Raw genomic sequence first — 14,386 nt, 5'->3', positions numbered from 1 at the left:
GGAGTTGCTTAAAGCATCAACTCCAAAGGATGTACAATCAAGGTTCAAACCTAAGGAGGAAACAAGGAACGAGAACTAACGAATGAATGGAGTTGAGGACAAAAGGTGCAAGAGGGATTGGCACAAAGAAGTTGGGAAAAGGGAAAGGCCAAGGGTCGAGTCCCAAGAGGGACTATGGACGTAGGTGGAGAGGATGGAGGAAGGATCAAGTCATGGATCGGGGGATCAAATGAGGACTAAGGTATTGAGGTTCCATCTAGGGTCCACACCCAACGAAGAAGAGGAATGAGAGGAGAGCAGGGATAGGGGCATGTCTTGAACCTTGGTTGAGGGGGCCAGGGGGGACAAGAGGTTCAAAAACCTTGTAACCTCTTAACCAAAAAACATCATAAGCATCAACTAAAGCTTTTGGTTACTCATGAACTTTGCCAGAGATTTGGGGAGTTCAAGAACTTGTAAACTCCCCAGCTTGTCTTCATCTTCTTTTTCTTATGAACTATGTCAACAACTTCAACACTTTTGAACCACATCAGCAAATTCAATAATTCTTAAACCCACCAACACTGCATTTTCCTTAGCCAATTCTCATGCTTTCTTTTCATTCATGCCCCAAGTCAGAGTTTTAGCCTATTATTGAACTTGACAAGAAGTTTGAGGAAATTTGAACTCGCTAAGAGACTTTTATTTAGTTTCTTTTTATATCATCTTGTCAGAGTTTTTGAATAACTATGAACCTTGCCAAAGACTCAAGATGTTCTTGAACATCTAAAAACTCTGACCAACATTTAAGAAAATCACCCCCTTTGGATTGAATTGGGGCTCAAGGCACAAGAAGAACCAAAGATCAAGGAAACTAAATGCCATGGCGCATGGGAAAGCACACAAAGAGGAGAGAATGCAAGAGGTGGATCATCAAGTGGAGCTCATACAAAGGGATCGAATGCCAAAATCTAAGGTTCACCCATGGGCCCAAGACCCACTAAGGAAAAGGGGGAAGAATGGGAGCAGGAAATGAGGTTCCAAGGTAAACTGGAATATCAAGACCTGATGTAAAAGTACACAAGTCTTGTGAGAGTCCAAGAACCTACCAAGGAAGAACAAACATACCACCAACACAACACAAAGATAAATTTGACCGTAGGGTTACCCCACAAAACAAGTTTACTAAGGATTGTAGATCAAGACATATTGAAAGAAAATCCTTAAACAACACAAAACACTGGAAACCCACTTAGTAGATCTCTCAAATCAACTATTAATGGTGGGTAAAATGGGGTCAAGACAAATAAAGGGGATGGCACTCAAGCAAGATTAGAGACCATGTTAAAAATTAGGATCTTGATTATTAATCATCACACATAGAATGGAAGATAAATAAAATGAGAATTACAAGATGTACAAATTCAAAACTATCATTTATAAATAATTAATAATCTAATAGTTTGTTAGATTGTTAATTATTAAATGGTATATGCTTTATAGCATAAGGTTTTATAACCTTACATTAGAATGATATATAAATTATAGCATAAGGTTATTGGAGAAGATTAGAATGGTATGGGACACCACTTTGGCACTCAAGAAGTTTGAAAAAGATGTTTCCGGTTTTTGTGCAAAATTGCTAATATTGCATAGATGGTAATTTTACAATCGCCATGGTGGTAACAAAACCATTAGGACATTTTCGCCTTCTCAAAAGCAATGGTTTCAATATTCAACAAAAACAGCTCAGTTGCCTTTGACTATTTAGTTTCCATTAAGTTTGTGCAGGTCCATATATCTGTTTAAAATGCCATGAAGTAGAGGGGAGGAGAAAATAGACAAGGGAAACCATTAAAGGAAGATACCTGTAAATTCAAGGTCCATTAGAGACCTTGGAAGATCCAAAGATCATGGAGGCAGGGGAATATCCTATGTAAGCCCAAGGTATAGGCTGCAAAGATCAAAGTCCCATGGATCCGAGAAGATCCATTAGAGACCTATTTAACAGGCCATTTGTATGATATGCTAATTGTGATCTTCTGAATCTGCTTCCAATGTTTTGTACAAACTGTAGTGAGCAGAAGAGAGTGGCTTTGAGGTTCATATCTTAGGGACTGAATTCATTGTTGTTCAGGTGTAATGTCCCCTACTAGGGTTTGGTCGATTTTAACCATAATTAATCTATTTTCAAAGTACTTATGACTTATACTAACTTGATTAATGGTCAAGTCTTTCTTAACATGAATCCAATCTGTGATGTTCTATCTTTCTTTAGTCTATCAAGTACTTGCTAACTTACCATACTAAATAATTAATCCTATTCTGATTCATTTATAAATCATTTTCGTATTTATTAATTACTAGTTATATGGATTATCACTAATTTATAGAAGTACTGTATTAATTATTATTATATTAATTATTATTATATTAATATTTATTATTATCAATATCTATATTTACAATCCTTATATTATTCCTTATTTAGATTTGAGTAGATATATACATAAATAAGTAGACGAGTTAAACAATATTACCAATAATTTATGTGTTATCTAATAACCTATCATATAAATTATTAATTCTACCACTGCCTAAAAGCACTAACTATATTTAGTGGTTGTAAGAGCAGACAGATCTGACATGTGTCGGATCTGGTCTGCCACTGTATACAGAATTAAGAATGACTGTCATACATATTGCAGTCTATACTAATATTATTAATATTACTACTAAGTTCTGCATAAGAATATTATCAAGCTTTACATTAAGCATACATACTAAACACCTCTCCTATGCATATCCCCGAGAATTAGGATGTTACTGCCTGTTACTGCCATATTCTCCTTTTGAGCGATCTGCTAGAATAAAATAAAATAGTCATTTCTCCCCCAATCGATTCTCATTATATAACTTGTGGTTATCGGACAGTTGCAACCATTGGTTGGAATGGGCATGTTCCTTCCGTAATCGCACTTCCTTCATTAACATTGCGTTTCTTCGTAACAATATTATGCTTGGTAATACTAACGTTGCATTATATTGATGAGTTTATTTATCGATTAGATAGCTTATACGAGTTGCTAGGATTATTATTAACCTTCCTCCGTGCCACGTTAATTGATCTTCTGGCGATTACAATGTATTTATCCATAATCACTGTTCCCTATCAATACTAATTCGGTACCGGGACCTTCACATATGTATGACGATCGATGCTTAGCCAGTTTGCTCCAGCCATGTATGTGACGGGTCTTCATCGGATGAATCTTTGGTGGTGGTATACGGAAGGAGATTTGGTTTTTAGCATAGCTCGATACTTTGCCTGCAGTGAGGAATCATTTATTGTAGAATTCCCATAGTTGGTAATACCAAAAGATAACAGAGGAAATTCTCCAGAACCATTAAATATTAATCAAATAATAATATAAAACTTTAAGAATATTATTAGAAAAATATTAATTAAATAATAATATTTAATAAATAAATAAATCTCAAATAATCATTTGTTGTTTAATTATTATATTAATTGTTAATAATAATTGCTTCTTTTAGGATACATATAGCGATCAAGGAGGGGGCATGACATCAGGCTAGTCATGCACCCTTTATCAGACCTAAGATGTAATTTCAGTTATGGAGATAGTAGATGAGGAAGCCATTAGACCTCACTCTTATTGGAGTTTTTCCCATATGTGGTTTTCTCCGAGATAAATATGTTTTTCATGTTTATGGCTTGTTTTGATGCTTTCAAGTTCATTCCATTGCTGTTACAGTTCTTCTTCTCTTCCGAGTCAATTTGAGATGTAGGGAACTACAATATTGAATATACATCCTAGTTTTAACAGATTAGGTGGTACCAGAGCAGTTCCATCTACTTGTGCATAGACTTTGGGTGCAACTACTACATTTTAAAGGCCACTTCTCATTTCCGTGGCAAAGTGAGATTTTGAGAATCAAGAGTACCTGAATCGAGGAGGTGTGATCCAAAAAAAAGAGTCCTAGAAAAGAGCTCAAGATGCAGTACTGCTGTAAATGAAGGAGAACATAGTTCATGAAGACATTCCAGGTGAAGGAAGTAAAATTTTGGACAGCGCCTGAGGCTAATGCTGCTGGTGAGTGTCTGCATAGAATGGGAAATCTCAGGACCAGCTTTGGCAATCAAGAAATCTCAAAAATAAGCTGTTTCTGGTTTCTGTGGAAACCTGCCAGTCTTGCATAGGCAGCAGTTTCACAACGACCAAGGCCGTTCCAGCTCAGAAGCAGTGGTTTAGAAATTGCCAAGGCGGTTTTTAAACTGTTCAAAAGCAGCAGTTTCAATATGTGATGACAACAGTTTGTGTAATTCTAGATCACTTCGTTCAACTGCTTCCTTTGATTATTAGTTTCCCTTTGGGTTTGTGCAGATATATATATATATATCATGCCATAAGGGACGAGAAAAAAGGCGAGGGAAAGCATTAGAGGAAGATACTTGTGCATCTAAGTTCCATTAGAGGTCTTGAAAGATCCAGACATCATGGAAGTCAAGAAAGATCCTGTGTGAACCCAAGGAACAAGGCAGAATGATCATATAAGCCCCAAAGATCCTGGAAGATCCATTACAGACCCATTTAGAGGCCATTTATATGAGATGCCTATTGTGATATTCTGAATATGTTTCCGATTTGTTGTACAAACAGTCGCAAACTGAAGAGAATGTTGTTATGCTACTGATTAAACTTGTTATGTCCATTTCTTGGATCACCTTATACTTTGCCCTAAATTCCCAAATCCAAAACGAAGCAAAGAGCATAATATAGTCAGAGATATAATCCTCGCTCAAGAATAAGATGAGATAGGTCTTGTTTGGAAACCTACAACTGAGTTAGATAAAAATGTAGATATAATTCATGAGATACATCCATTTCTAGGGTTAAGTAATATATATATTTATAATACATAACATTAAACAAATCTAAATGAATAGGTGGGGGTTCAACCATAATGAGTGTTGAGATGTTTGACATGATAAGGTGCCCTAAATATCCCCTACCCTAGGCCCAAGGGTGGAAACTCTATCCCCCTTGGCCTCATGTTGTCCTTAACCAACTTCATGAGGTGGTGTACCTAGTGAGGCCTGTATGTCTTTCCCCTCTATCATGCCATCATTCTCTCGTTTTATGATTGAGGATCCCCTCTAGTTCACCTCAACAATTGATCAATATAGGGTTAGTAGGGGAGACTGCAATAGGGTGCCCTTAAAATGACCCTCTACCCTAGGCCCAAGGGCAGAAACTCCGTCCCCCTTGGCCTCATGTGGTCCTTAACCATCTTCATAAGGTGGTGTACCCAGTAAGAGATCCACAGCCGTTCCCCCTCCTTGCATCCCCCCCCTTACCCTATCATGATCGATTATTGCAGTAGAGAATCATATAATTGTTCATATATTATTAAATGCATAGATGCATAGATATATTTATGGGACAATTACCTCTGCATACAACAAGATAAATTAATTAGATATATACATTTATCCACGTATAGTTGTTACAAATACATATATATTTATGGGACAATTATCTCTGCATACCACAAGGAACAGATATGTTGCCATTCATATCGGTTTGCTGTGAATGAGTGCTTCTGCTGTAGTTCGATCTGCTCTGGAATAGGAATGATATTCCATGAATTCTTCTTGAAATACCCCTCAAACATCTCTTATTTATACCTGCCAATAAAGCACCTCTTCACAAAAGGTTTCAGCTCCTCAAATAGGTTGGCCAGCAACATTACAAAATATGTTTTTAATTATTATTAATTATCTTTAAATACTTTGCCAAGGCGAGTGCTTGCATCTAGGGGGTTAGCCAGCTTAGATATTTTTATTTAATTTAAAAAAACACTTCCCAGAAATGGGCGCCAGCTTCAGGAGGGGAGTCAGCCCGAGTCAGCCCATGATTTTTATTATTTCCATTTAATCCCTAGGTCGGCCCTAACTTCCCTCTGCCCTAGTCGGCCCTATACCATGCATTGTTCACCCAGGTTTGGGTATTAATACTGTTTGTTGAAATCTACACAGGGGGACTGACAAAACTGTAGATCTTAGGGACTGAATTCATTGTTGTTCAGACCGGTGACAGTTCCCCTACAAGGCCTAAGATTAATTTCAGTTATGAAGATAGTCAATGCGGAGCCATCAGAACTCACTCTTGTTAGAGTTTACCCATACATGGGTTTCTCCAGAATAAATCTGTTGTCTTTGTGTTTATGGCTTGTTTGATGTTTTCATGTTCATATTCATCGATGCTACAGTTCTCTTCCAAGTTAATCTATGATGTGAGTAACTACAAAATGGAATATCCACCATAATTTTGACAGATCATAATCTGTGATCGGTCACTATACATATCAGTCTATTATTCTCCACCCATGACTTGAGGCTTACAGTGTTAACCACAATTGGCGACAATTCCATTATCTATGAAAGACTAATATATAGCTCACTATCAATGCTTATAGTCTACTTGCAAAGATGCCCAATCTGTATTGTCATTGTAATGTCCCCACTTTGAAATAGAATTTAATTGTAAATGATAATAATAATAAAATTGAAATTGAAAAGAACAAAAATTAAATAAAATTTAAATTCAAATATAAAAGAATATAATTAAATATAATTAAAATTTAATTAAGTTAATGAATGGTCAAAAGACATGGAATGAAAAGTTGTGATTCCCTCAAACATGGGATATAAAAGGGAGAAGAGAACCTCATTTGAGAGGGGATAATTTGGGAATCAGAAGTGCAGATCTGATTTAAATAAGAAGTGAAGATCTGGTTGTGAAAGGTTGTGTCCCTTTGAAAGGGCAGAAATAATGAAGAGTTGCACTCTTTCAAAGGGTGCTGATGGTGAAAGGGTGAGTCTTTTGCCAAAGGGCATACATGATGAAGAGGTGTGACCCCTCCCTCTCATTGAGAGATATAAAGGAAAGGAATCAAAGCATCCAGTGAGAGCATCATTGATCATATCAGATCAGAACTATTATGAAGTTCACGGGCTGTCTCCATACTCAAACAAAGGCATATGTGAAAGGGTGAGTCTCTTGGTGAAAGGGTGACGCATAGGATGATCTAAAAACAACAAACACTATACAAAAAGGCACATTTAATTATTACAGAGCAGCAATGCCAACCCAGGCAGAGATCTTATTATACATCAATACAGCATTAGCATATTAGCAAATGGATTAAGGAAACAATAAGAACTGTGTTTACATTAAGTATTATTAATAATCCTTGATTAGGTGCAATAATCAGCAGCAGATTAATTAGTTAAGGCAAAAGACACGATATGAGGAGTCACTGCCTTTGCAAGGATAGTGACCGTTTTGGAAAGACATAACTTTCCATGCAAATCGAGGGAAAGAAAAGGAAGAAATAAGCAGTAAGACAAAAGCCTAATACCTGCCACAAATATACTCAGCCAGATATCCAAACTAGTATGAATTCCAGGAATTATATATAGCAAACTGTAGATGAATTACATGGTAATTTTTGCATGATAATATCTATATATTCATAGTATTAATACCTTGCATATTTATGACTGATGCTGATAACATTCTGCATATTTGGTTGGCAATATATTCATGTTTATGAATCTGATCTATGATACTGCTAAACTCTATCTCTAGAGAGAGAACCACTATTAAGGCACCCTCTCAGACAGAGGGAGAACGATTAATAAGGCACCCTCTTAGACAAAGGGAGAATGGTTAATGAGGCACCCTCTTTAGGATTGAGGGAGAACCGTTATTAAGGCACCCTCACAAAGTGACTTGATTGGGGAGAACCGTTACTAAGGCACCCTATCAAGATAATGAGGATTCCTATGGTTATGACCCAGGAATCCTGATCTTTACATTACAGTGTTGTTTGCAAAATTATTTAAGTTTCTGTTGGCAAGAGACACTACACAGGTAGTCAGATGTTGTCATTGATGGCAACTAATGCTAATGCACGCATCTGCAGTTCATGATTTGTTCATACCGGAAGAGTGATTGAGTTTTGGTTAGGTCTTGTGAGATAGAACAGGTCATCCGGCAGTATGCAGTAATTTGGTTGGCATTTCATTTCTATTGAATATTTTGTGTTGCGGATCTGAGGGAAGCATTATGGATATGTTATCTACCATATTCCAAGTTTGTGGCCTCTGGTGTTGATTCTGGAGTGAGTTAGAAGATCCAGTATACAGGTTTTTAGGCAGAACAGTGTTCATCAGCAATCCTGTGTAAATAATCATTGTGCAGATTATGTGGATTGATTTTGGTGCTCAGTTGTGTGATCGTGGCACGTTGCTAGACAATTTTGGTAGCATGTGGACAATTCTTTTTGATCCACATGATTGTTTTGGTTCGGATTCAGCCAACTTGGAGAACACGTTTCATTTGTGTGTTATGCATTTTTGGGCTGACATGTAGAAGACCTAATTTCATGTTGCAAATATATAAGAGCGATTGATATTGTCATTTTTTATATCGGTGGTAGTGTGGAAAGTATTTTTGAGCGATTGTGCGCAAGTAAAGGATTTGTGCTCCGGAATATAGCAGAACAGCAGAACAGAGCAGCATAGCAGAGCAGTGTAAGATTATGTACTTTGTGCTTAACCGAAACTATATTTTGGCATTTGCAGATGCTGTTTATCAGTTCAGACATCCCAATTATCTTTTGTAATCACTTTGTAAGGCAGTGAGCCTTCCAGGATTGTAGCCCTTATTGTAATTTGAGCAGTGAGCTCTAGGCAGTGTGCCTGAATGCATGTGCATTTCCCTTATGTAATATTTCTATACTTCTGACAGAGTATATTAATATTGAGGGTCTCAATCCCACCGTAGTTTTTCCCTTGACCGGGTTTTCCACATATAAATCTTGTGTTATGGTGTTGTGGATATTTGTTGTATGTGTTTGCATCTTTCTTTTGTTGATTTGCATCAAATGGTTGAAGAATCAGATTAATAATGTTAAAGATTGTAAAACACTGATTCACCCTCCCCCCTCCCAGTGTTCCTTGATTCCAGCAGTTTCATCATAGTTAGTGCTTCTTTACTTTATGGATCATAATCAGTCTTTCTTTGTTTTATAGTTAGTATGTTTGTAATTATTAATCACTTATATGTTATAGATTGATTTCCTAACTTGTTTGTAGGGTTTGTTTTTCATTAAAGAGATAAAGGAATTACCTCTCTAACCCACCCTTAATAACTAAGAGTTGTAATCTAGGGAAAACTGGGGCATTTTACAAAAAGGGGCATTACAATCATGTTAACCTCTTAGTCAATCAGTCGGTCCATTGATCACTGCCATACAAGTTGAAGGTTCATGGATATTTATAGGCATCCTAGGTGACTAGGATTTCACCAGCTACACATGGGATCATCCCTCAAACAATCCCTGACCTTAACAAACAGCTATAGGGCAACAGTCTCATGATCTTCATAGCAAGTGGCATTTAGCTATAGTCCACATGTTCATTGCAATTCAATTATCCCATAGTTAGCGCACCCTTTTCTTCTTCATTGTGTGATCTCTCTGCCAGGTTCATCATAAATTCTTGATCAACTCTTCTTCTCCTTGGAAATTGGCAATGGCATGCTGGTGAAATATGCCTGCCAATAATTGCCAATTTCAAATAGTAAATCGGTTTGGTGCTAATGCTTTTGGACTTTATTTTCCCCCACACAGAAATATACGTTCAATTATAAATCTAAAGGATTTGAAATGGTTTCAACCTTCATTGTGTAATGTCCCCTACTGGGAGTAAGCTTGTTTCCCATAATTAAACCGTATATCACCACACTTATCATGCCTTCAATCAGATTATTAAAACTAGAGAAAAAATTATTCATAATACAGTCAATAATTATTATATTTGAGCCCCATCCTTACTTCTTTCCTAACCCTGATGGAGGACAGGGATTTACTGTCATAGGGCGCTTGGAAGCCAGTCTACAAGTAGGCTCCCTCAAGGTTTTGGGACTCCGTCCATACCCCATCTTGGGCTTAACTATCCTGTGAGGATTTACTCTGCCTCTCCCTACACACACCAACCTATCCTCTCGCAGGCAATAGCAAATGATTAAAGACTAGGCCATTGATAATATAGTCTTTCATGCATTGTGAATGTATAAGAAATTAAGTATAAATCTAATCTATTTTTATGATCAAATGCAATCTTATTGACAATGCTTCTTTGTATGTATTTATAACAGAATATACAATAACTTGTATTACATTTATATATAGGGCTGACATATCACAACATAAATGAACAAGTATATGATCATAAGCACAATACAGCATACCAGTCTACTGCTCTGCTGCTGATAATATTTTAATCCTGATTTCCTCTAAATACAGACTCCATGTCTTTTATTCTTTTTCTCCTTCGATGCCCTTTCTTCCTATAATATATCTTCCTTTTATATGTCTATATCCAATTGAAGTGTTGCACCCCTTTTGATGGGGATCTCCTTTCCCAAGAGACGTGGCTTTTAATTCAACTTGAGCGCTGCCTTAAAGATCATGATTATTAATTATGTAGTTATCGCTGCCTTGATCAATTGTCCATGACTTAGTGACTTAGTTAAGATAGTAAGTATTAATACTGCCACTGCCTCCAGAAGTGACTATTAATTAGTATTGATGTATAAAATTCAGAGATCGACGCTCCTTACTTAGTACTAATGACCCGATTGATTGTGAAATGAGACTTAACAGTGAGGTTCATTCTTGAATGTCTCCCCTAATCAGCCTGCGATATCCCGACTTGCTGGAGATGGCGACTGTAACAAGATACACGATTTGATGAAATTGTGAAGTCTTACTTTGTAAGATAATTTCATTTTGTGCATTGTATGTCAGATTGAGGCTATGACACATTGCTTGATGAGAATGAACAGCAAATTTTTACCTAATGTTGATGATTTGGCTTGAGATAGTTATAGACCTGTTGAACAGAATACCTTACTCCAAAACCTGTAGCAACCATCAAGGAAAGTGGAAAAAGAGCATTGGCCTGTAAGTCCCAAGGGACAACACCCCAAACAAGCCAAACGGATGGACAAGGGAAAGACGATGGAATTATTTTTCACCTTTAGTCCAACAGTATTTTTAGGGAACAAAAAACTCATCATATGGGAAGTATGTTCTAGGTAGACCCATCTAAATATGTAAATGTGATGTAAATCATGCAAGTTGAATGTACAACGAACTTCATTGTCTATTAATCCAGGTTAAATGTGGAGGAGAAAAGGTCACTTAGTTGGCTTTCCGACTTCTACACCTTACTTTAAATTGGAATTGATGCATTACTTTTCCTCATGTTCTTGAGAGTTTATGAATGAAGTTAAGTAAAGCAAAATATGAAAAATGTAAAGAGCAATCCTTATGAAGTATTCAGTTCTATTGCTTACACGAAGTGCCATAGCCACTTTAGCCACTTTGTACTTGAATATTAAACTTAAGGAAGTCATGAAGATCCTGTCAGGCTAATTTTCTCCACACTAGGGTCTTAAGCTATATTTGTTCAATTTTATGGTGAATGCTTTTCTTAATCATCTGCCCTCAGGTTTAGTAATATTTCCATGCAATTTACTACTCATTTGATGCTAATTCAAAGCTACAATAAGGGTTGTAATATATTGCAAATATGCAAGTAAACTAAATCCATAGAAGCGTAGCATTACAGTTCAGACCTAATGTTTTTGTCAATTTACTTATGCAACTTTGTGTTAGTATAAGATTAAACGAAGCTTGAAGACAGACTGCAACACATCAACAAATTCTTCATCTACTCATATTGCCAGCTTTAACAAGCCAAGTGTCCTTTAGGATGTTTGTAGTCTAGGCCACATAACAATCTTTGCATCTAATAAAGTATATAGTAAAGTCCAGTTACTTGGGGTTACAGAAACAGACACCCTCTAGAACATTGACCAGTTTTTGCTCTCTGTCCTTTAAAAAAATATTTGGCAAGATGAATGAAGCCAATAATATTGACCAGTTGAGAGGATAATGAACTGTATACAGTCAGTGCTTGCATCCACCAATTCATTTTTCTTACAAGACGAATCGATGATGATCAATTGCCACGTAAACTCAATTTTCTGACAGAAAGTACCGATGATGATCAATTGCCAAATAACCAGTTGTTGATGCCTGGTAGGCCTCAGAGACTAGTTTTACTTTGCCTACAAATAAACATGCATCCATTTTTTACAATGGAGGACTCAAGGTAATATGAGATGCTGATATGCAGGCATGTGAAGTTCCATTTCTTTTCCACTTGCCTAATTTTACAAGCAATTACATTTTAATTTCAGCTACTTCATTTACAAGCATTACCTGAAAAAGGTAGTAGTAACTTTCGATGCAACATGTGCACACTGGGATAAAGTTGAATAAAACTCATAACTTCACATTTGCAGATATAGGTCCTCAGCCAAAAGACCAAACTAGGTCTCCTTGAAAATAAAGAGCCTTATTGATAATGGAGAAAATTTACAGCGAGAAATTATTATTTGGGAACCTGTCACATGAATCAACAAGGAAAGTGCTTCCTATATGACCATTCTCTAGGGTATTGAAGAAAAGATTTATGATGCTAAAAAGTAAACAGCTACAGCCTATGTAAGTTGTCTATATGGAAATGAGGAAGATCTTGTGGGACTTTTGGGTTGCTTTTATGGTGACATTTTTGTGTATCCTTGGCTCTGTATTGATTCAACGATATAATCTACTCATTGGTCTGCTATGTGCTATATTTTGCGTCCTGTAATTCCATGGATTACTGGTGTTTTTGACCTATATGATATATTTTATAATTTTCGTTCTATGGTATTCAAATTTGCACAAATCAAATGGAGAATATGAAATTTTGCAAAGGTGGATTTTATTTACTTACCTCTCAGACTTGAAATTGTTCTTGGTAAGACAAGATTGAATGTCACACGCCTCTCGCTGGCAAGGTTCCCTGTCCTTTGGCATTCTGAGTCGTTGAGAAGAATAACCATCCCAGGTTAAATATATAGCTTACGGTTACCCTCAGAAATACTTTCTAGACTTGTACATATTGCTTATAAAACTATAGATATTAGAGATTAGATAAAACGGGTAGCTTTTTTTTTATTATCAATATTTATAGGAGAAGATTTAAGATTAAAAAAGACAATGGATATTATATAAAGTAATATTGTTAATAATTTTTTTGTTTTTGTTTTATAGATTATTCGGTCGTCATTTTTAGATAATATAAAAAATATTTACTAGCAATTGCATCTCGGTGTGTAATGGGTACGTCGAAGAGGTGTGGAATGTCAATTAGGAAAAAATTTGGTATATTTTTTGCATACAGTTTTATAGTATATGAGATCAATTGGTACACCGTTTAGAAAATGATGTTGTTTGTGCAATAAAGGTCTCAATTGAGAAATGATATCTTCACATCAACTATACAAGTAGTCTAGGGATATAAGAATAACTAAAGCAAAACCTCTTAATTAAGAAGATAATCAAGCTCCATTACCAATAGGCTAATGTTATGTTTGCAATAGAGAGATGGAGGGGTAGGGGTAGAAAAAGGGAGAGATGGAGGGATTTAAGGAAATAGAGGTAAAGAGGAAGATAGAGATAGAGATGGAGATGGATATGGAAATGAGGGGAATATATAAAGAGGGAGGAGAGAGGGATAGGTAGAGATGGAAGAGATAAATATATAGAGTGAGAGATAGGAAGAGAATGAGAAAGGGATAGATAGAAAGATAGAGATCTAGGAACTGATATATAGAGAGATGTAGAGAGAGGGAGAGATATAGGGGTAGTGAGTGATAGAGATATACAAAAATATAGAGAGATACTTGAATAGAGAGAAGTGGAGATAGAAAAATATATATGGAGAGAGGAAGAGAGAAATTGGGGGAGATAGAGAGAAAAAGAGAGAAAGAGGGAGTGATAGAGATATATGAGAAGAGAAAGGGGGAAGCATATAGATAGAGAGATAGGTAGGGGATAGAGAGGGAGTGAGGGAGGGGGATATACAGAGAGATAGAGAGAAAGAGGGAGATAAAAAGGGTGGTTGAGAAAGGGAGATAGATAATTAGAGGAGGGTGAGAGAGAGAAGAGGGGAGATAGAGTATGATGGATCAATATAGAGAGAGGAAGAAGGAGAGGGAGAGAGGTAGAGAATTATATAGAGAGCTGGGAAGGTATAGGGGAACTAGGAGATAGAGATAGATATAAAATGTGAAAGATAGAGGGAGTGAGGGAGATAAATATATACAAAGAGAGTGATAGATGGAGTGAATAAGAGATAGTGATAGAGAGGGAGAGGGAGACATGGGGAGATAGAGATAGTGGGGGTAAAAGA

The 14,386-nt window shown here is 36.5% G+C and overlaps 1 protein-coding gene across 2 annotated transcripts in view; it reads right to left on the bottom strand.

The window, feature by feature from the left end:
• The window catches only part of LOC131073317 (cx9C motif-containing protein 4, mitochondrial), a 42,997-nt gene extending 29,893 nt beyond the window's left edge, over nucleotides 1-13,104 (bottom strand). The window contains exon 1 of one of the 2 annotated variants that reach the window (XR_009112860.1): nucleotides 12,367-12,893. Coding sequence is in view for 1 of the 2 variants with exons in the window: in XM_058009726.1 (XP_057865709.1) it covers nucleotides 12,926-13,008 (83 nt within the window). In the remaining variant the exon portion in view is untranslated. Of the gene's footprint in view, nucleotides 1-12,366; nucleotides 12,894-12,925 lie in introns of those variants that run through there. The other variant, XM_058009726.1, reaches the window with a different exon arrangement.
• Between the last annotated feature and the right edge of the window lie 1,282 nt (nucleotides 13,105-14,386).

This window comes from Cryptomeria japonica, chromosome 5 (assembly GCF_030272615.1).
Source record: "Cryptomeria japonica chromosome 5, Sugi_1.0, whole genome shotgun sequence".
Lineage (NCBI taxonomy): Eukaryota > Viridiplantae > Streptophyta > Pinopsida > Cupressales > Cupressaceae > Cryptomeria > Cryptomeria japonica.
This window is presented reverse-complemented; position numbering and strand designations above follow the sequence as displayed.